Source organism: Psilocybe cubensis, chromosome 3 (genome assembly GCF_017499595.1).
Source record: "Psilocybe cubensis strain MGC-MH-2018 chromosome 3, whole genome shotgun sequence".
In the NCBI taxonomy this organism is placed as follows: Eukaryota; Fungi; Basidiomycota; class Agaricomycetes; order Agaricales; family Agrocybaceae; genus Psilocybe; species Psilocybe cubensis.
Window position 1 is genome coordinate 4,009,077 of NC_063001.1, and position 21,368 is coordinate 4,030,444.

A 21,368-nucleotide genomic window follows, 5' to 3' on the forward strand; every position below is an offset into this window, starting at 1 on the left:
GTTTAACCGTTTATACCCGAAATTTAGATCATTGATGAATCAGAAGACTCAGTGATGGGTCGAAGGCTGTTATCATCAACAGAGTTTCAACCTCCTATGGGCACTGAGATGAAACGGTGGTCCTTGACTAATCTCAATCAGTATAAAGCAGTATTTTCAGGTGAACCTTGCGAATGCGTCCCGTCCTCCCTCCCCCGTCCCCTGCCAACATGGAGCTCAACACTGTCTCTTTCCCCGATATCCATTCCACTTTGGGCGCACTGTCAATAGGTTCGCTGGTCTCTGTGTTTCTTTTTGGAATATGCACCTTGCAAGTATACATGTACTTCGTGAATTTCCCTGACGACCGACGCACTTTTAAGTTTCTGGTAAGTTATCTACATGATTGCATGACGGACTTGAAAACTCAGGTTGCACAGGTATCCTTCATATGGTATGACATATTTGTTACGGTGCAGATCTCAATGTTTAACCCCGGTGCGCTACTGTCAGGCTTATCGAACTTGCACATTGTGCTTGCGTGTGCAATTTCATCTACCTGTGGACGATCTCCAATTATGGAAATTTTTTCGCCATTTTGGATCGTCCACCTGTGTCTTTGCCAACAACTCTTCTATTAGGAGCTTTCATAGGACCAGTTGTACAGGTAATATACATACCCATGAGCATCCTGTCTCATCATCGTTCTCATTTTGAATATCAATCAGGTTTTTTTTGCAGAACGTTTACGCATGGTCAGCGAAGGCCGTCTCCTTGTACCGATAATGTGTTGGCTTGCTACTGGAGCAGCATTCGGCCTGGAGATGTTCCTTTACTTTAAAGCGCTTTACTCATCGACAGTGCTGGATTTTGAGAACAAATGCCGCTGGAAGATCATCATTGTTCTCAGTTTGAGTACGGCGGTCGACCTTGTTGAGGCGTTTTCACTTTTCTACTATCTCAATAAACTCAGAGTTCGGACGATGGGAAGGTATGAATGTCATTTCCCACAACCGCGTTCTCCTCAGTAAAAATACGCCTTGTCCTTCACATCACAGCACATCCGCAAATATACATTCAATCATGAAACTTATACTAGGTTAGTGAAAATATTGGCTACAATCACACCTCTTATCTTAAATTATCACAGAGACTGGGCTTTTGAAGAGCATCAGTGAACTCTCGGTTCTAGTCTGTGTAAGTCAAAATTGACATTTCATTTCTTGCGTGTGTGATATATCTGAACGTTTATAGTTTCTTTTGATGCCAGGAAATTGTACGCATAAACTCCATTTTCTCGTCGCGATATTGTTACTTATCACTGGGGCCTACTGCTCAGTTATATGGCTGGCGCTGTTTATTTGTTTAGCGAGATGTGAGAATACCCTCATACCATGCAGATAGTCATTGCTGACCAAGAAATTCACAATACAGGGCACTCGAACTCATTGCTTGCATCGTAAGTGAACTACCTCTGTACGCACAGAGACACCCTTAATCCTCTCTTTCAGACTCAACTCGCGAACGATCCTCCGTCAGAATACGGCGCAAGATATTGAGAGACCGCCTGTAGGTCCCAGTTCACTTATTCAGTGACTACTAATTAACATCATTCAGATGTCTAATGACTGTGTGGAATGGCAGTTCTCCGTACCAAAACCGCTAACGAGTCAAATTGAAAGTTCCCCATCATCAACAACACTGGTGGCAGACCGGCGCTCCAAGGTTTAGAATGTATTTGGTCGTATATCTGTATCCAAGTAAGTCCCAGACTTCAGTGGTGAACTGGCGAAAAACTGAACCGCGATATGCAGCCCGTTAAATGGTTTCTCTTCAATTCATTCTGTAGAATATATTCAACCAGCATACCAATTTGCATCTTTCATCATCGATTCGTTCATTTCACAGGTCACATTCATTTGTATATACTACATACAATTTTTGTATTCATGTACCCGTGGTTCCTTCGCTTTCATTCAATTTTTTTAGGTAATTGCACGTCTACAATAATATTTGCCGACAGGTGCTCGTGCGGGAGTACAAATCATTTATACACCTTTGTGTCTGTATCAATTTATCGATGTAAAAAACTATGTAGGCCGCATTCACCTCGATGGGCACATTTATGCCGGTGCCTGTGTCACTAGTTGATTGGGGGAGTCATAGCTAGAAGAACGTCGGAACAAGGTTCTGATGTAGCATTCTTAAGGTACGTTAGCCCCGCAGCGCAGAATGCCCACACATCAGAGCGAAGGTTGACCGCTAGAACTGGGGGTCCTATATAGGTTGACGCAGTGAATGGGTTGGGCTAAGTAAAGCTAACATCAACACTCCTTTTAACAAGTCGAGACACAACTCTATCGTACCTGTGCGCAATAATTGAAGCCAGTGACGAAGTTGTCAAATGTACCGACATCGAAGAATTGCTGACCTCCTGGGACTAGCTGTACTGCTTCACCCAGCCCATTCCCCTGAAGATCGTTGACAAGCAGAGCTTCAGGTGCACCGACCGTTTCTATGGGTAATGTGTAGACGTGAGGTTGAGTAGCAGATCTTCCCTGATGTACGTCGTGTTTTAGTGGGGACATTGGAGAGTGGTGAATTTTTTACCGTGAGGATTTGCAAATGGAGACCATTTGACCCAACTGGCACCGGAGAGTTTCCCAGGAGACCTGGGACACTCACCGGAGCGCCAGGAAACGCAGGTACATATCGACCTTCCAAAGTAAATTTGAACTGCGGTACATTACCGCCTTGAAGTTGTGCATTGTTTAAACATGTGTTGAGATCTAGAGCAGGCGCTGTGGAGTCGACATATACAGCTAGACGATTTCCTGCACCACAGAGTTGGGTGTTGTCGGCATTGCAAACCATGTTACAATCCGAATCTGCTACTGGTAACGCCAAGGGCATATATGAATCGCACCCTTGGGAAGAGAAAAGCAAAGAACATTTATGATCTAATCAAAAGGCAGAAGAAACGATACTTACAACATTCTTGTCCAAATTCTAAACCTGCTATAACGAATCCAGCGGCTGTACAGGCAGCTACGCAATTCTCTGCAGATGCGCCTTGTGGTAGGTTTTGTTGATGTAATAAGGAGCGCGGTAATCCGCTGACACCATCCCTGATACACCATTGTAGTCAAGAAGCAGTGATCGGGACACGGTGTACAAATCTTACTCGTAACAACCTTTGTATTGAAAGAGAGGATTCCCTGCAGATTGCTTGATTGTCGGAGTGGGTGAGGCGATGATAGATGTTGTGCTTGTGGGCGTGGACGTGGACGTGGTAGTTGCCGTCGTTGCCGTCGAAGTAGTACCTGCCGCTGAGCTAGAGGATGATAAGGTCAAAAATATCGATCATAGGTTGATTGGATGCTTAACCGCACTTTTGGAATATGTTGATACCCCCTGCACCACCGCATATTTCGGCTGCATTACCAGTACATGCCATATTGCAAGTACTGGAATCAATTGGAACGCCTGGAGATTCAATCACGTTGTCACAGTCTGTGGCGTACAAGTAAGCATACAATTAACCAAAGTCAGGTAAACGAAATACAGCATTCCTAGCAACAGAAACTGAGTTTGCGATCCTTATTGTGTATTGTGTGCACTTACTCGAGAGAATTCGACTCCTGCAAATTTATACCCAGCGGGAGTACAGAAGGAGAGGCATGATTCAATAGTCATTCCCGTTACATCCGTGAAAGAGGCTACTTTGAGGGTACGCGACGATGGAACATCACTGTGTGTTTATGTTAAGCCACGGTCTTTCATGCATTAATATTCGCACCTATAACAACCAATAGATGTCCATCCAACAGGCAAATTGTTGCTCTGACGCGTCAGTAAACTGGGCCACGCGTGTACCGACAGCTGGTTAGATAGAAACAACGCGTATTAGCATGTGGCAATTGGTGGTTACACAAAGAAAATCTCTACTTACAGCGTAAAGCGTTGCGCTAATGAACAGCCTGGGCAATTTGCTCACAGTCATTTCGTCTGAAGAGATCGCTCCTGTCTGCTCGCAATTATATCGTTTGCAAAGAGCTACGTCCGAGAGCCGCGTAAGTTCCTTGTGGACAAATCTCGTACGCATGTCAAAACGACCAGTCAAAAGTCATTTGATGGCTGATTTCCAGCGAATTCCATGCGTAAGAACCATCCGGATGTGCCTGAAAGATTGAAAATAGAGCGTAATTCAGTATCAGGCAAACGCGCATTCATGTTCTCCTTCACGAGCTCATAGACCACTCTGGATCGCGTCGTCGATGTCGCCCAATAGGCGTCGCATTACGATTTCGATACTGACAGGGCCGCAAAAGAAGGGGAACTCCAGTGTGGATTCGAATAAGCGCGCATGAGATAGAAATCCTCTGTTCTCCGGTATAATCAAACCAGATTCCCCGACGGTGGTTCCGGCCCAATGGAAGAGGCTTTATTGTTTGTTGATTGCCAGCCTCGTAGAAGTCAGCTGAGGATGTTGTCAAGAAAAGAAAGACAAGAGCTCACCTAAGCCTGATATCTCTTGGAGATATCTTGAAGTCCCGATACTTAGCGCAATCCTTATACACGCGTCTTGACAACAAAACAAGGAGATAGGGGCCTAATAGGACGCGTCCGGGATGTCGCTTGATCGTGGGAATATATCATACTCCGTGCCGAACCGTGCCGGCGTTCCACATAGCAAAGTGCCACCAGCACCGCCGCCAGGAACATGCTATTGCTAATCAAGCGATGTATTCGGCCATTCCCACAGGACAGATGACGACAACTTGACGACAACCATACAGACTCTCATGCCTCTTTAAAGACCGTAATACATGATGGAACAGGAAGAAGAGTGAGTCGTTTTGCAAGTAATGAGAACGCTATGGTTCTAAGCATCACGATTGTGCCTTGTAGGCCATGGCACCTTACAAGTAAGCCCCCGCCCTGTACCTGTGGTCGATTGAATAACCTCACTGACTAAACCTGACGTTGAAAGTTGTACTACTTGAAGGATTACGCTTGATGCGCCCAGAAAAGGGATGGCGACCTATTGTAACTGTAGAAATCGACAAACATGATGTTCACGAAACCACTCTGGGAGTGGATGGCCAAAACGTCAATCAGAAAGATGTTTTCAAATTGTGCGTATGGTGAAGTTGCATGGCGTTTCTCGTTCTCTGACCATTTTCGTAGCCACGGTGCTGGCCACTTGTCAAAGGTCGATGTTAACGTTTGGCATCGATCACAGAGCAAAAAGAAGAAGAAGAAAATTCTGGTGGCGTCGGCATCGCATTCCTTAGGAGAGCTATTGAAGAAGCAGGAACTGGAGCATAGTACGCTCAAATCGTCCTAAATCATATATTGCATCCTTACTTACCACCATAGCGTTTGCAGAACTGGATCTTTCCCTCCAATGCCGAACCTCAACACGTCATGCAGGGGGTTCGAGCAAAGGAAGATCCCAGAAGAAAGCCTTCCTTCGTCTGAAGATAAAGCCTCCGCCCACCCAACGTCACTTCAAATATTCGAGCGACATAGATTCAGAACCATCTATATGCAGTTCTCGTCAGTGGAGGGGTTCGGCATGTGCGTTTGCCTGCATCTTTCTTGTAAACGCTCATGCTAACTGTTTTTTGTTGCTTCAGCTTCCACAGACGATTCATGCTCCATTGCCACAGACGATTGCCTAGACGAAATTCCCAAACCTTCTACATCTGCCCAACAAACTCTTCGACGGCGGATCAGAGGATATATCATCGACACAGACGACGAAAACTTCGATAACAGTGATGGAGATTATCTGCCTGACGTACCATCATATTCTGATGATCAAAACGGTCGCATCATTGGAGACAGAGACGAATATGCAAAAGCGACAGACCTTCATCCTACTCTAGTATCGAATGGAGAGATTATCTCGTTCGAGTCAACCGAGCAAACCTTTGTGGCATTTTCTGATATCCCTCTTCCTCTGTACACAGAGAAGGTGGTTTTCACTCCCGAACGGAATTTAGTTCAAAGACTGCTTGCATCTCTGACTATGTATGGGGATTTGAGTACAGCTGCAAATGAGGATCAATTTGCTGCCGTATTTGTTCGGTTGCAACATGAGTGGACGTTTATTGGTGGACTTGTGCGTACTCAATCTTCCGTTGTTCATGTTAATGACTAACTTTCTTTACAGCTGGTAGCCTTGGCCGCGTATGTCGTTCATTCTTTACTTGAATAACCTTTCTTCTGATGCCTTTTGCAGAGTTGACACCGCTGTTTTTTCCATATCCCCAGACTCAATGTTCAACGTGGATTCGTATGCAAGGGCGGCTATTGCCACGAGCAGTGTTGCATCCGGACTTGGAATTGCCTGCGATGCGTGGTTTCTTCTCCGATACAATTGGGCAGATTTACGGACGTTCATCGTGAGGCTTCCGCAACAATTTAATTTCCCAACTTAAATCGTACTCATACCAGTTTTTACGCAGACACGTGCCAAGGATCTTTATGATTCTTACTTCTTCTTTTCGCTTTCTGCTCGGGTCCCCGCTTTTTGCATGTTCATCTCAGCTGTTTCGCTTATGGGCTTCCTTGCCCTCGTAGCATTTGATGCCTGGCCTCAGGGTGTAATTGGCGTCTCTTTCCTAGTCGGAATCGTTATGTCAATGCAGTTCCTCGTATATGGTGCTCATTGGTTTGCAAACCGAGTTGTTGATGGGGGACGAGCTGGGAGCCGAAGTGTTGTTACGGTGGTTCGAGTGGTCAAAAGATCCATGACTCGGTCAACGTGATGGGCTCTTTGAGGGATGTCGTCGGGAAGGTTGTTTCTGCTACCTTCAGTCTGCACTACCAACTCGAAGCGTAGAAACTCAAGAGATGCAGATCAAAATCGGAGCGTAGCTACGTGGATACTATGCTATCATAGTGCTCTCGGAGTGGAGGAGGGGAGCACAATACCGAGCCAAGCCACTCTGTACGGACAATTGCTCGGCGGGTGTGAAGCTGTCAATCAGTCAGGGATATGGAGATCGTATGTACTTTATTTATCCTCTAAACATATAAAATTATATACCCATCATCATCCAACGGAATTTAATATATTGCACAGTATGACATCTCAAAATTAATATCTGTCTGTCCGTTGATTCTGTGGTTGTGCGTTTCATTGGACAGCTACGAATGCTGATTTCCCAAGATCTCCAACGTTATCCGAAATTTGGATCTGAATGACAGTTCCTGATTTTCGCGTTCAGGGCGCTAGACAATGAGGGTGATTGGGAAATTGTTCCGTTACCTGAGTTGACGCTGGGGTTGTAAAAAAACGAGTTTCCAAATACATTGCTTTGAAGAATCTGGGGAGCTGAGGTACCGGCTACAAGTCTGTTTTTTGTATCAAATGATTCAATGACTAGGGACCATGATGGAAGTGTGTAAAATTACTGACGACTGAAATGAGATACAAGCCCAGCGACAAACATTCGTCAGAGTCGGCAAGTTCAAGATATTTAGAACGCAGCGAAGAGGAACGTACGACTGTGTATGGACCTGATGGGAGCCTTTGTTAGATGTTCCGTTTCGGTCTATGCCTTCAAAAAGACTTACTAGACCCCCCACTCCATGTAAAAAAGCTTCCTTGGCCATGAATAACGCTTGCTCTATGATCGAAGTAGAAGCGTTAGCGCTTGAAGGGCAATTATATGTAGTTATATGTGCTTGTCAAGTTCAGATGCTCACGGTGTGGTGACAGTAATGGATGCTGCTATCGCATTGCCAGCAAGCAGAACAGCTGCGACGACGGAGGTCAGGGAATATAACATTCTGGGCAGTATGATTTGGTAGAAGCTTGAGGCTTGAAGGTTTGAATTGACTAGGTGCTTTTGAACTTATAGATAGGTTAAGAGCTATTGCGATACCATTCCTTTATACTGAACATACATCCGTCCAGAACGGTTCTTCACAAATTCGGGGTCGATTCGTTCGTGTTATGCTTTGCGGAATGAAAGCTTCTCATGTCAAATAGCTGGGTAGGCCTGACTCTTGGATTAGATTATGGTATGAAGCCTCAGTAGACGGAGCGAGAAGTTCGCAGCGTCTATTAATAACGAGACAAATTTTGCCTTTGATAACTTCTTTCATACTTATTACTTCCTTGTGTGTTAAAATTAACCATGTCTCGTCTGACTAAAGAAATAAAAGGCAGAACCGCGATACTTTGATGCATGTTCCCCGCAGCATTGTCAGACTTCCACTTGACTTTCAATCGAAACGCTACTGTGCTCTTCCCGCTCAAATACCAGAGATGAGACATTAGTCGTATGGGTGTGATGCAACCTAGGCTTGCGTAGGTTGAGTAAGAGCCTCGATGCCACCGTGGAAGATAGACTTGTTCTATTAGCCTTCTCAAAAAATAGGGAAATTTTGCGGCACCTACACGTTGGTGAGAGTTGAAGTCATCCCTCGTAAATATGGGGGGAATGTCTAAGCAAAATTTTATTATTATTCCTATAGGGCACACAAAGATGTACTGGAACGCACGTAGAATGAAACTATCACGGAAACTGATGCGAGAACTATGATTCTGTTATACAGTGAGAGTTAAATACGCAATAAGTGGGGTTAAATTTGCAAGCACAGCAGTGCACGACGATGGCATAAACAAGAGAAACATACCCAAAATACATGGAACCTATTATGAAGCCACTTTCAGTGTCAATTTATGGTTTATAACAGTCATTCTTACCGTCTCGAATTAAAATATACATAATTGTGACCTCCTGGAAGGCTGACCATGATATCACGGACTTATACAAAGTCAAGCCAAATATCACGCTTTCAAAAACCAGAAGGGCAATATAGGTTCTTGCCAAAGCTGTATGGAATCAGCACACCTGTCAGTTTTCCAAGAAAATCTTGTGAACTCATATAAAAAAACCTTCTGACCTGTCCAAGGTCCAGTTTTAGAATCACAATGAATATGAATAATCAGGCCACTTACGAAGCGTCGTCCACCGGAAGAATGCATCCACTTGGAGGTAAATCAGAAGCATTGAAGTCATAACGGACCCGCAGGCGGGTCATTGAAAACTGTAATTTGTAAGCGATTTATGATTTGAAAAAGTTGGAGAGAAATACCATTGTATATGCAATGCATAAAATGCCGATAGTCCAAAGAAACGTCAAGATTCGACGACTATGACCATACATAGCGTATGTTCGAAGTATAGAGATGACTAAACGAACACTCTCAGCAGATTGATCACAAATTGGCTTATATGGCAGATATCTATACCTCCTACAAGTGTTTGTGATATTATTAAGAGATAATCGTTATAGGTATAGACCCAAATACAGCTGTTAAAGGTAGTCCTTGATAAGCAACAGCCTGTTCCTGAGGACAAAAAAATTGAGGACGCACGTCTATAAACACCAATAAGCACCCATTTGCACAAATATATTTTTTGCCTTTGGCTCACCTCCATCCTGTTGCCATACGACCACGATCCATCACCAACAATAAGGGTAGGAATATGTCCCAGCACTGAAATGTAGCGATTAAGGTAAAATAATGCGCCGGCGAACGCGAACTCCTTATTGGAGGTCCAGTAGAGGCGATACTCATCGCCGATGGTAAGCACATAGTCATAGTAGAGTATTACTACCATTATATGTCAATACTGCATACATATTAATGGAAAGAGGTCAATTGCCCAAACCATAAGAAATGCATGAAAAGCAGTTATAAATAAACCTATTTTGCAATACATCGAAGTGCGCCAAAGTGTCAGTACCAGTCTAGTCAACATTAAAGAGAGATTTACGAACAGCTGCCACTCCTCGTTGTCTACGTTTGCCGGAAACTGGGACATCGCTATATAGTCGTGACCTGCGCGACCAAAGGAATGACTGACTGGAAAGGCGAATGAAAAGATGATTCAGAAAGGATGTTCACATCTATCTGACAGGCTTCTTTAAATCGTGTCGATGAGTAGCATATCTGGAAAGAAGTTGGAAGAGTAGGTTTAGCTGGGATCCGTCAACGGCCTGTCAAGTGTCTAGATGGACTGCCAGATGGAGACCTACTAGTTACTGTCACGACGCAATGTTTTTTTGATAATGGAAGGCCTTCAAAGAAATAATAGCTGTTTAACTATACTGGAAGTAACTCAACACTGGGCGCCACATTTTCAAAGAGATTTACTTATGCTGGAAGAGAGGTATCGGTTTCTTGGAGTACTAACTCCTTCAAATAGCAGTTAAGCTTCGTAGGATCAATATCACATATCAGAAGATGGGAAACATATATTCCGCTTAGAGCTGTGCATCAAGTCACAGCACGAAGATTAGGAAGCATTCATACCTACCGGTAACCTTTACTCAGATGGAGATCAGAATGTTCTCTTCTAGATCGTATGAGCCTAAGTTGAAATGAGTATCATTGATAAATCAGGCCATATGTTTCTTACTTTCTGATCATCTACACTACACCGATGAAATGATTGCCTACGACGAGTGGACGAGCAGAAACGACAATGTGAGCTTCATCTTCAGTTCGGAGGTATTGAAAACTTTGATATATTACGGTTATTGAGCTTGAGTCAGGGCCATTGGTGTTGAATATTGACGCGCGGCTGGTAGATGGAGATAGCTTTTAGCGCGCATGTTGATCTTTGATGCTTCCAAACATGTATACTCCTTTCTCTTTGTATTGATATACCTTCAGTCTATAGAATATCGTGGAGCAAGTGAACGAAGACGTTTCAAGCTATTGTAGAGATTGAATAGAAATATCCCAGGAACCGGAATCATTCCAGGTAGCATACCTTATTGTTCTTGTGTTTTCACCCTCCAATAACCTCCTGGGGAGAAATGGTAAGATGATACCGGGTATGGTGGCTAGCAAAGCTTAAATCTGAAGCATGACAGACCTTCAAGATTATTTTTAAGTAAGAATATGATACGTTAATTCATGACATTTAGGTTACGTTTAATCGTATATCAGGATTTTAGCGCTGGTGTATGGTAGAGTATGATAGATGCTCGCCTACTCTCGCCTACATATGATACATCTCAGTTCAGTCTAGGGGACTGTTCAGAGACAACCGGAATTGTTCTTTTGATCTTGATTGGTGTAAATTTGCTTTAAGCTTGCCTTCGGGAATGGCCCGCCTCCGATGGAAAGTTGTAATTTGAGGAGGCTCCAGTGGGAATACGGCGTGTGGTTTGGATCTGGAGAGTTACTTTCGCCAGGGACTCGGAAGATCACTGATCATATGATATTTTTCAAACCTTCTAATTGTAGGATCCGCAGTCGCTGCGCCTTACATGAGTATTGGCTGATGATTTATGCATCATGGCGTTGACGCCCCGCCCCCTGCTAATGAAAGGTTGCATCCCATTCCTGACCATCCAACATATAAGCAACTTTCGATTCATCAGTACTGCAGATCACTCGCAGATGTTCAAATTAATCATCATAAAACATTGATCTGTCAGATGATATAGCGATGCAAGGAGTACTGAGAGAATTTCGCGAGAGTATGCTTTACCTCGTCAGAACTTAAATGGGTATTACTGGTATGTAGTTAGCTTGTCATCTAACAACGCCAGCAACAAGGTTACAGAGCATAGTAGAGAAATATACAATCGTCAAGCACTTGCTTAACTCTTTGTAGATGCCAGTTATATATGCCCCCGCGCCGGTATGCCCGAATTAAACAGTAGGAGGTGTACACCAGTGTAAACCGTGTAATTGCCTCCTGGATGGGTTTCAGAAGTAGGGTATTCTCTCCGTTGGCATATATTGGATATATTGTATACATTTGCTGCGCTGTAAGTGTTTCTAATGGCTGGATGGCTCGTTGGTGCAACACTGTGGCGCGACTTGCTTTCAAGGGCAGTCCACCTGCAACTAAGCCATGCTATATTATTACCTGCAGCTATGTAAAACATGTGACCGACGTACTGTGAGGCCCCTATTTGTAACATGCACAGTCAAGTAATGTTACCACTCCTGTATGTTTGCGTAAAGACCAATGGCGGTATTTCGTTATGTTAGGGGGATTTGGAACATTTATGGCAGTTCAGAAGAACGATTACACGCTAGTATCATCTCCTAGAATTGAAATTTAATGTTGAAATGAACATTCCGCCATACCCACTGATTGCCGACACAACTTCCAGACTCTAGTAGGCGAGTAGGGGTTCTCCGTTAACCATGATGGTGATTCGTAGCATACGAAGCCCAGTAGTATCATAAGAATTAGAGAAAATTTCCTCAACTCAATATCATGGACAGCGCTGCTGGTATGCTAGAAGCTCATGCCGCCGTGGTTGTTGTTGATAGGCGGCTTTTGGAGACCGCGTCAGAGTGGTACGACACGTTCTATTAATAGACACGCCGCATTGCCATGTTTATTTTTGGCACAGGGGCGTCTTGGTCAGCAGAGCTGGGAGGTTGAAATTGGAGTGGCTGGGAAAATGGGAATCCTCACGCTCTTTCCTTCTCAACCACCATGTTTTCGAGTTCTCTGCTTTTCGCCGTTGCCCTTGCTGGCGTCCACTCTTTCTCTTTTGTCGCTGCTGCAGAGGACCCCGTAATTACACCCAAGCCCACCCCCACTCTTGCCAAGCGCCAACAGGCCGGGGCTCCAGGGACACCTATTTTATCGACTCTTAGCTTCGCCTTTACAGACCTCCCTGAGCAAGTATACCCCTTCCCAGTTCTTCGTGGCCCCCAGTCTGGCTTCAACATTTGCAACTCCACCACATTGGGCCCAAATTCGCTTTGCCAGACTTTGGTGTTCAACGATCCTGTACGTTTTTTCCAATGATGCATCCGTATCCACGTGGCAACTAAACGAAAATTTCTTGGCGGGTTTCTTAACATAGACCGACTTCTGCTTGTGGGGTTCGCCAGACACTGCAGGAGAGATTGGCAATGTTGAGGCTCGCGTTGTTGCTTACTGCACTAAGCCTTACCACGGAACCCGTCTCATCCCCCCCGATGCCATCACTGGTCTCCAGGTGGGTTACTGTCATTGGCCAGCGCTGGCCGCCGTGTTTGACATATTTATTAATGTACTTTATGCAGTGGGTGAAAACGTCTGCCTACATTCAAGTCACTGGCTTCATCAAAAACTCTGGTCTCGGTCTCGACGACAACCCCGGAAACGGTGGTGAACTTGACCCTCACGGTGCCGATTTGCAAGGCAACCCTCTCGGAGGTGTTGTTTTCTCTAATGGAACTGCTGATTCCGATGGACACACTCTCACCCAAGTCCTGAACTGGAACAAGTAAGTCTTGTTTAACGTCTTCCGTGCTCGGTATTAATGCGCTTTTCTTCTGCGCAGCTTTGTCGGCAATGGTCAATTCTGCTTCAAAGCCTGCTTCAACTCCGTCAAGAGCCCCGACTACTGCGAGAACAGATACGATCTCGTTGGTTGCCAGTACAACATGCCATCTAACGTCAAGGATGGAGAGTTCACTGAGTGCGACAGTGACCTCCAGGACGTTGTCGGTACCTACACCGGCGCTGATGGAAAGAGTAAGCTGGCAACCTTATTTATGGTTTATGATGGCAAAATCTAACTTGCTGCTTCTAGCCTCTGTCTGGTCGATGCCTGACCCTCTCACCACTACCCCACCATACACCCCACGAGTGCCTGCCTCGCGCAATTGCAAGACCTTCGCTGCTACTGACCTCTTCTTGCCCGTTACCCAGTCATCATCGTCTGGCGCTGTACGTTATACTTTTGCTTAATATTTAATTGTGCCTAACGAGTGTCTTAGGCTGGAACCACCCCCACTGGCCAATCAGGCTCTGGCTCTGGTTCTGGTGCTCCTGGTGCCACCAACAAGGCATCATCAGGGTCTGGCAGCTCAAGCGGTGCGCCACCAAAGAACAGCAGCCCTGCTGCCAGGGGTGTCTCTGTCGGTGTTCCCTCTGCCCTGTTCGCTATGGTTCTCGCTGCTGCTGGCGGTGCTGCTATGGTGCTATAAATAGACTTCATTTGATGTCTGTTTAATATGCCATAACAGCTCGCGTTTTACGGGTTCACGACAAAAGGGTTGCAAGGGGTGTAGTGCCCAGATTGATTGACTACGATACATTTTGTTTGAGACGCTCACAGGACTGTTATTTCTTTCTTTCATTATTTCCCTTGACTATTTTCTTTAATACGTACGCTTCTGATCATAGTCTGGATTTTTACGACGTCGGCTATGTAATTACGGTCGTTACATCAATCATTCGAGATATTCACACTATGAAGTCTCGTAAATCCCATATTGTGGTGGTTTCGGAAATAGCCCTTGATGGCATCAAAGTATTTCAAAGCCAGTTTGTCACGAGGCTAGCATATTTACACGGATCTTTTCGGACTATCAACAATTGAAAAAGCGACCTATCAGAGTCAGCCGCGAAGCGCGTTGACTTGCTTGCTTGCCCACAGTCCTCACGAAGAGTTAAAGTGAACTAAAGTTTTCTGTCGAATATTCACCTACTTCCGGATGCTCTACTCATGTTTCTTTTGCGACTCCAAGTTACCGCGAGAGAAAGTCAAACGGTGTTCTAGATGCCTGTAAGATCTGCCACATTACTCGTTGGAAAGGGAAGACATTGATTACTACCAGATTAGCTGTGTACTGCGTGCGTCTATCACAGAGTTGATATACCGAGTCGTTCTCTGAAGCCTGATAACGCGATCTAGTCGAAGGAGTGTCAAGCTTCGTCCTGGAAAACCAGCCACAAACGCAGTTGTGTTATACATCCGTGTTTGGTTGCCAATCAGGATCAAAGTCAAGCGACGTCAGTTATCAACATGCCAAAGCCACACAGCCCTGAATGGCAGGAGGTTCAATTGGACAAGAAGCTTTCGCGGTGGTTACACGTTTGGAACACTTGTTTTCAGAGATTTGGCGTGTACGTTTTAGACCTCCCGAATAACCCGCCAGACAGGGTGATAACACACTGGTACGTGGCTTTAATCGTGCTTCACAAGCAAGATACTTAACCTATTCGAGTATGAAATTAACTATACAGCCCCGCCTTGATTATGAAAATGAGTCGCAGCAATATGAGGTATGAGCGAGAGTGTCTCTTCAGGTGGAGCACGCTGATTCCCTCATTGTACAGATCGTCGAAGCTTCGGTGGATCGTTTTGCTAATATTCAAGCTGCCTATCCCACCCTAGATCCACATATCGACCCAAATGATCTATCTCGTCTTCGATATGTCGTCCTTATGATGGATAGACAAGGAAGAATGCAAAGGGTCCGCCTTATGCAGTGGACTGTTATAGGTCTCGATATTATTCGGAATATAGATAAGAAAAAAAGCTCCGTCCTTACTGCGCCGAACTCACCTTGGAATATTATGTTGATGCATTATGTTCGTGTGGGTAACCCTGGGGGCCTGGAAAATCTATTGTAACATCCAATCTGTACTGTGTATGGTCGACAAATGTATTTGTAGTGACTCAACCTTTTTGAAAATGTACATTTATTATGGAGGACATTCGTAACGTTTATAAATACTGACAAGCGTCCGTGAAAAGCAACTGATCTACGCACAGGGTTAATGGTGGGTCAACTACTTTGACGATAAGATGAGATCATCATCACATTCAGCCTTATCATCGAACTTCGTGCCAGAGCCATCATTGTATGAATAAATTCCGAGTTCAATATCAAGTGTATACATACACTAAAAATCCAATAACAATAGGACACACGATTCAAAAATTGGTTGAAGACTCGGAAAAGTCTTAATTTTGTAACTGAACAGGCTCATCGAAGTGAACTGTGTTCGTCCGTGATCCCATCTCAACCCCACCACCACCACCTGCTCTACCGACGCTCATGGGCATTGGTGCTCGCACGAAGCCTACACCATGTATATGATACTGTTCACCCACAATTTCCTTGACTGCAATCATCAAACGGTCCAAGCGATTTATTATACCGAAGGCGGTAGAAATTCCAACGGAAAACATCCTATATATTATGAATATTCAGTCTTGTATGAGAATTGGTGTTTAAACGTACAGGTATTGTTCGTCTTTGAGCGTCTCGATTGACAATGATCGCGGTAACCCATAGTCTTCTTCGGCGTCCTTATGAATGACGTCGAGGCCATGGTATTTGAGCAAGAATCTATCGATAAGTGGACAAGGTGTGATTTGGGGAAGAGGATTTCCGGTACGCAGAGATGACGATATCATTGCTATTTGTAACCAAGAATATTTGTCAGAGACCCAACCAAAAAGATAATCTGAAGAATGCATACAAATTACAGCAAGTACGTCTCCTTGGAACCCGGGGTCCATGAATCGCGTTCTCCTGAGGAATGCGCGAGACCATGCAGGTTCAAGATGCTCCAAGACAGACATCAGGTGGGACAGACAATACGATATTCCTCTGAAAATGGGGCGTCAACTTAAAGTCATCTTCCAAGACGAAGAACGTACACTTGTAAATCGGCAATCTTTTGATACCTATCTGCAGGCCATCGACCTTTCAAAGAGAACTGGAGTCGAATGGAACCTTTGAATCAGTGCACAAACGACGGATGCTCGAGTCGAGCTGACCTCGTAAACGACATTTCCTCTGAGTCCGGCTGACTTGGCGAGTTTATTACGCACTGCCAGTAAGCTTGAGACAATCTCTTGGATTTCGGGTTCGTGCTTCGTGTTGGCAAACGATATGATCGCGCAGTAGATAGTACCGAGTTCTGAAGACGTAGTGGACAAAAGTCTACGCTGGTATAACCTGATGGTGGTTGATGGAGGGAAGAATGATGCAACGCTTTTATGCAGACGGTCAGATTGGTTTCTGGGCTTCTAAAAAGCGGACATACAACGCAGCAACGACACCCGCCGTTACGAGAGTAAATCGTTTCTGACAAGGAATGAATAACTGGCAACAAATATCATTTATCGAACGCACCCATGCCACTGGCCATCCAACTCCAGGAGACCCTGGCACGTTAATATGCTCGTCTTGATAGGAATATCCAATAACCTGTATTCAATTCAAAAATGAGTCACATTGAAGGAGATACCCAACTACGCCTCATAGCAATAACTGAACGGACTCACCAAAATAATCGTCACAAAAAAGACGATATTGCGCATAGGGGGTATAGGCCAGTATATCCTTCCAAAGAAGAAGAATGGGAAAACCACAGCGCAGACTGCTGCCAGTCCATAAGGGTTCCCATTTCCACTACCGCAGGATATATACCTATACGACGCAACTGTTCAGTCAAGCAAAATATTAGGAATCACATATAGAACGTACCAAATGACCATGCCCACAATAGCGCCGAAGAAGGTGCTGATGATCCTCGCAGAGATACCAAAGATAGTATCTCCTCGAAACCTTGCAATAGTCAACTGTCCCATGAATCTACGTATATTAATTGATCAACACAACATCATTGGGTGAGTGTTGAGAATTGAATTTACATTCCCCAAACGAATCGATTATCTGCCCCAGTTTCGTGAACAAGGAATGCCAGATTATTGTTCGACGACACGGAACTCACCATACGCAAAGCCAGCGGAATTTTTAAAAAGACTGGGCAGGCTGAGGGCGACACTCAAGAGTCCGGCCTTGATTCCGAACAAGACACCGTCTGTGCCCAAAGCAGCAAATAATTTATAGCTCAAGTACATGAGCGATTCTGCGAGGTTTCTCGGGGGTAGCGCGTCAGGGTCACGTCGTCTGGGAAGGCCTAAGTCCTGATCTGAATCTAGTGGAAATGCTGGGCCGGTGCATTTAGATGGTATGTCAGGATGAGGCGATGAATGAGCGTGGTGGTGTGGATGGGAAGGGTACGCATGACCCATTGGACGTGGTTGGGTTTGAGATTCTACCTTGGAAACATCGTGAATTTCGGGGTTGTTTCTGTTTATTCCTTGAATAATGTCTGTGAAATGGATGTTAAGCTGCAGTGAGCAAAGTTTCTGTGAGGTAATATAAAAGAATTCGATTACCAGGATCATCGTCTTCAGATAGATGCTCCACGGTGTTTGCAATATTCCAGGGCTTCCAGCTAAAAACTCGCTTCGCCGGCGTCCACAATGTGCACTCTGTTCGTTCTGCCTCTAATCGCAATATCTCATCGAGCTGATAGGTGATCAGCATGCATCATTTTTCAGGCAATGAGGAAAAGCTGGCGCACCATTTCGAGAACGATTGACGCAATCTGCAGTAGATTATATTGATACACGAAGCAGTTGAATAGATACCTATGCGCTGGTGTTTTGTGGCCTCCGTGATGGTGATGATGATGATCGCTCTCATGGTCCTTGTCCCTCTCCTTCTCATGATCTCCTTTAACAGGAGGACTTTCATCGTAGGAACTGTAAGCGAAAATGTTCCCATTCCCTATGTCAGTGCTGTCTGAAGAGTCATGTTGGAGAGGAGAAGTGGGCAATGTTTCGCTATTGCGATGCGAGTCGGATTGTTGGTGCTCGAAAGCTTTTCTATACGGTTCCAGCACTTTGTGTCTATGACAATTATATTTTGTTTGAGTTTAGATTATTGTGAAGCGAAACTAAACTTACCGATGAACTTGGCGAAATTCTTGTAACACCTTCTCGACCTCCCGTCTAATCTTTCTGATCTTCTCAATTCTTTCCTCCCTCCGCTTTTCGAAATCTTTTTGAGTTCCGGGCCTTTTATCATTAACACTGATACCCTCCTTTTCCACCTTCCCATTTTCTGTATGGCCTCTCCACGAATGAAGGAGCTGTTTAATCCTGGAGTCTCTCACAGTCGACAACCATTCCTTTACCATACTCAAGCCGGTTCCACACGATTCCAGGAGTGGCGTACAACTACCATTCTGTCAGAAGTTTTACGAAGACAATACGAAGAATTCTCGCACCTCTCCTTCAACAGCACTCCAATCTTTGCGTTCCATTCTTCTTCATTTGGATCCCAGAGCGTAGTGGCTTCCAGGTTCAGATACCGCTGACTTTCAAAAGTGCCCACAGCATGCTCTGGCCTCTTAGCTCTCGCCTTAGCAAGACTGAGTAACGATGAATGCAACAAGGCGTGATGGTGATGAGTATGACTGTGTGAATGCGAGTGCGAATGCGAATGCGAATGTGAGTGGGCATGAAGATGAGAATGAGCAGATGCAGCATAAGAATGCGAGTGCTTGATAGTCGGTGAAACCAGAGCGTTAGACGAAGGCGAAGATATTGTTGGGTGGGTGTGAGATGATGGCAGCGGCTGGGATTTAATGCTCCTGCGCGACGTTGCGACAGGAGAAAGCGGTGCACCTAACGTGGTTAATCCATCATGGCTCGTCGTAACTTCCACAACGCCATCCCTATTGGTGTCTCTCTCCAAGGACGGCGCTCTGGTAGTCACTCGAGATAAACCAACGCGCGGCGTTCCAGGAACAGTAACAGGCGTTACCCCGCCTGTACCCGGGAACCTCTCTCTCGCTGGATCCACTAAAGAAAAGAAGACGCCCAGACCATCGGCGCGTCCGGCAAAGCGACGGAGCATTCCATGAAACGCTGTAAAGTCCGCAGGTGCGAATCTGCCGTAGATAATATCGTTCGGAAGCAGCCTTCGCGCCGCGGCAAGCGGGACGAGCGATGCTTCCACTTTCTTTGTTTCGCCGCGCATGGCGGCCAGAAGCGGGGGAAATGTCGGCGAAGTCATTGGGGCGGCCTGTAACAGGGTGATGTGTGTGGATAGCATGGATATAGCAGGCGTTAGTGTATCTGATAAGAGCGTGGTAAATTGCGCTGAGATGGTGCATGGGAAGACGAGAACTGAAGCAAGGAGGGAGAGACCACTGTGAATGGCAAGAGGGACGACAATGGTTCGTCCGATGAGGTAAAATGGGAAGGGAAAGAGCGCCCCTGTTGTTAAACATATATCTGGAGTAGAAACCAAATGAGTGATTTGTTTAATGGGGAGAAGGTGGACGTACTTATACAGAGACATGCTAGAATGCAAGGGAAAACAAACGGCCCCGGGCCCTGCTTCGCTCTGAAGGCAAGGATTGTAGAGCATCCGATAAAGATAAATACCCCGATAATAACAGACGGCCCAGCTTCGATATATTTTCCATCTGCAACATCGAAAATCGTGGCCGTTGGAACTTTAACAGTACGTGCAAGGTCTGCCAAAAAGAGTCCCAGGCATGACCACCTATCGTTGCAACAAAATGAGTGCCTTTGTACCTCTGAAGATATCGGACTTACGCCCATGTGAGGCACACAAAGACGAGAATGAGGATCTCGCGTTCGAGAACGGACAAAAATGGATCTGATGGTGGGGAGAGCACCACCCCTGATATGCAACGTTTCGATCATTTTGCATTGTACAACAGAAAGCGTGAGCGTACCAATGAGAATAAGAAAGCTCGCTTGGCCAAGAACCAGCTCAACGGCTGGAATGACAAACAATACGAGGGACAACCATGCTACGAGGGCACATCGGATCACAGGTTTGAGCTTGCTCCATGCCGTATTTTGGAAAACCCATGCAAGATGGGTTCTTAGGTATGTTGAGACGAATTTGATCCAGGGATGTAAAGGTTTTGTCGGCGGAAGATTGCTATTTGACGAGGAGGATGATGATGAAGATGATGTAGAATAGGGTCTATCGCTGTCGACAGGTTTTGGCTCGTTGTTGAACCCGGACTCCCTTTCGCGTCTTCCTCTAACTGGTTCGGCATTATCTGCCTTCGACGAGGCATCCATGAAGCCTAGCTGGCAAAAGATAAAGAGGGAAACGGAAGTCGAACATTTGTCGCATGACAAAAATAAAAGACTGACATCATGACAACCCTATGGGAGATGATTTTCAAATTCACGCTTTTTTTTTCACACAGCGTGACCTCTAATGTCACCGTGTGTCGCCGAGATTACAAAGGGATCCCGGTTAGGAATTAGGAGGACTACTTATGGCAACAGGAATTAGGTGAATGTGAGGACTAAACAGATGCATTCCATAGTCAATATTTAGGTACATGTTGTTGATATACTATTTTAGCGTTGTCCGAATGGACATACAGTGTCACGTCTCGCCTGACTCTGCATTCTTTTCCAGGTCGGTTCTGAGCACGTTGCAATTACTTTGTGTACTTTGAACTGCTTCGGGGACTGTGGAGATCCCTTCAAAAACAATCACTGTAGACTGATGTACTACTGCCTTGTTCGTGGAGCTTTGAAGGACAATCCTTGCAACCATACATGTAGGGGCGGCTCCCTATATAGGCAATTAGGCAAGTATAAAGGACCTCAGCTTGAAACATACGTTTAAAAAAGAGAAGATAAGGCCGGTGTAAGTCCGAGCGGCGCTCAGGCTGGAATTCTGGCTCTCATCCAAAGGCAATACGCATGCAATGGCGGCAGCCAATGCGGATATG

The 21,368-nt window shown here is 45.2% G+C and overlaps 4 protein-coding genes across 4 annotated transcripts; 2 read left to right on the forward strand and 2 right to left on the reverse strand.

Annotated features, from left to right (window-relative positions):
* Nucleotides 1-2,122: 2,122 nt before the first annotated feature.
* JR316_0004096 (uncharacterized protein) lies at nucleotides 2,123-2,567 on the reverse strand (the record flags this gene model as incomplete). Its single annotated transcript, XM_047889865.1, has 2 exons — nucleotides 2,123-2,287; nucleotides 2,346-2,567. The coding sequence occupies 2 exons, from the start codon at nucleotides 2,565-2,567 to the stop codon at nucleotides 2,123-2,125; spliced, it is 387 nt and encodes a 128-aa protein (XP_047752239.1).
* Nucleotides 2,568-4,811: 2,244 nt separating this feature from the next.
* JR316_0004097 (uncharacterized protein) lies at nucleotides 4,812-6,758 on the forward strand (the record flags this gene model as incomplete). Its single annotated transcript, XM_047889866.1, has 9 exons — nucleotides 4,812-4,828; nucleotides 4,891-4,907; nucleotides 4,973-5,117; nucleotides 5,170-5,309; nucleotides 5,362-5,562; nucleotides 5,622-6,109; nucleotides 6,161-6,177; nucleotides 6,230-6,392; nucleotides 6,456-6,758. 9 exons carry the CDS (start codon nucleotides 4,812-4,814, stop codon nucleotides 6,756-6,758), a joined length of 1,491 nt encoding a protein of 496 aa, XP_047752240.1.
* A 5,721-nt stretch (nucleotides 6,759-12,479) lies between these two features.
* On the forward strand, nucleotides 12,480-13,966 carry JR316_0004098 (uncharacterized protein; the record flags this gene model as incomplete). The annotated part of the gene is made up of 6 exons (XM_047889867.1): nucleotides 12,480-12,779; nucleotides 12,856-12,990; nucleotides 13,058-13,260; nucleotides 13,318-13,511; nucleotides 13,570-13,706; nucleotides 13,757-13,966. 6 exons carry the CDS (start codon nucleotides 12,480-12,482, stop codon nucleotides 13,964-13,966), a joined length of 1,179 nt encoding a protein of 392 aa, XP_047752241.1.
* Nucleotides 13,967-15,732: 1,766 nt separating this feature from the next.
* On the reverse strand, nucleotides 15,733-20,700 carry JR316_0004099 (uncharacterized protein; the record flags this gene model as incomplete). The annotated part of the gene is made up of 18 exons (XM_047889868.1): nucleotides 15,733-15,961; nucleotides 16,013-16,190; nucleotides 16,254-16,384; nucleotides 16,435-16,493; nucleotides 16,555-16,771; nucleotides 16,824-16,864; nucleotides 16,913-16,987; nucleotides 17,065-17,209; nucleotides 17,267-17,374; nucleotides 17,434-17,455; nucleotides 17,514-17,732; nucleotides 17,965-18,097; nucleotides 18,153-18,480; nucleotides 18,538-18,810; nucleotides 18,861-19,872; nucleotides 19,926-20,146; nucleotides 20,200-20,287; nucleotides 20,343-20,700. 18 exons carry the CDS (start codon nucleotides 20,698-20,700, stop codon nucleotides 15,733-15,735), a joined length of 3,837 nt encoding a protein of 1,278 aa, XP_047752242.1.
* Between the last annotated feature and the right edge of the window lie 668 nt (nucleotides 20,701-21,368).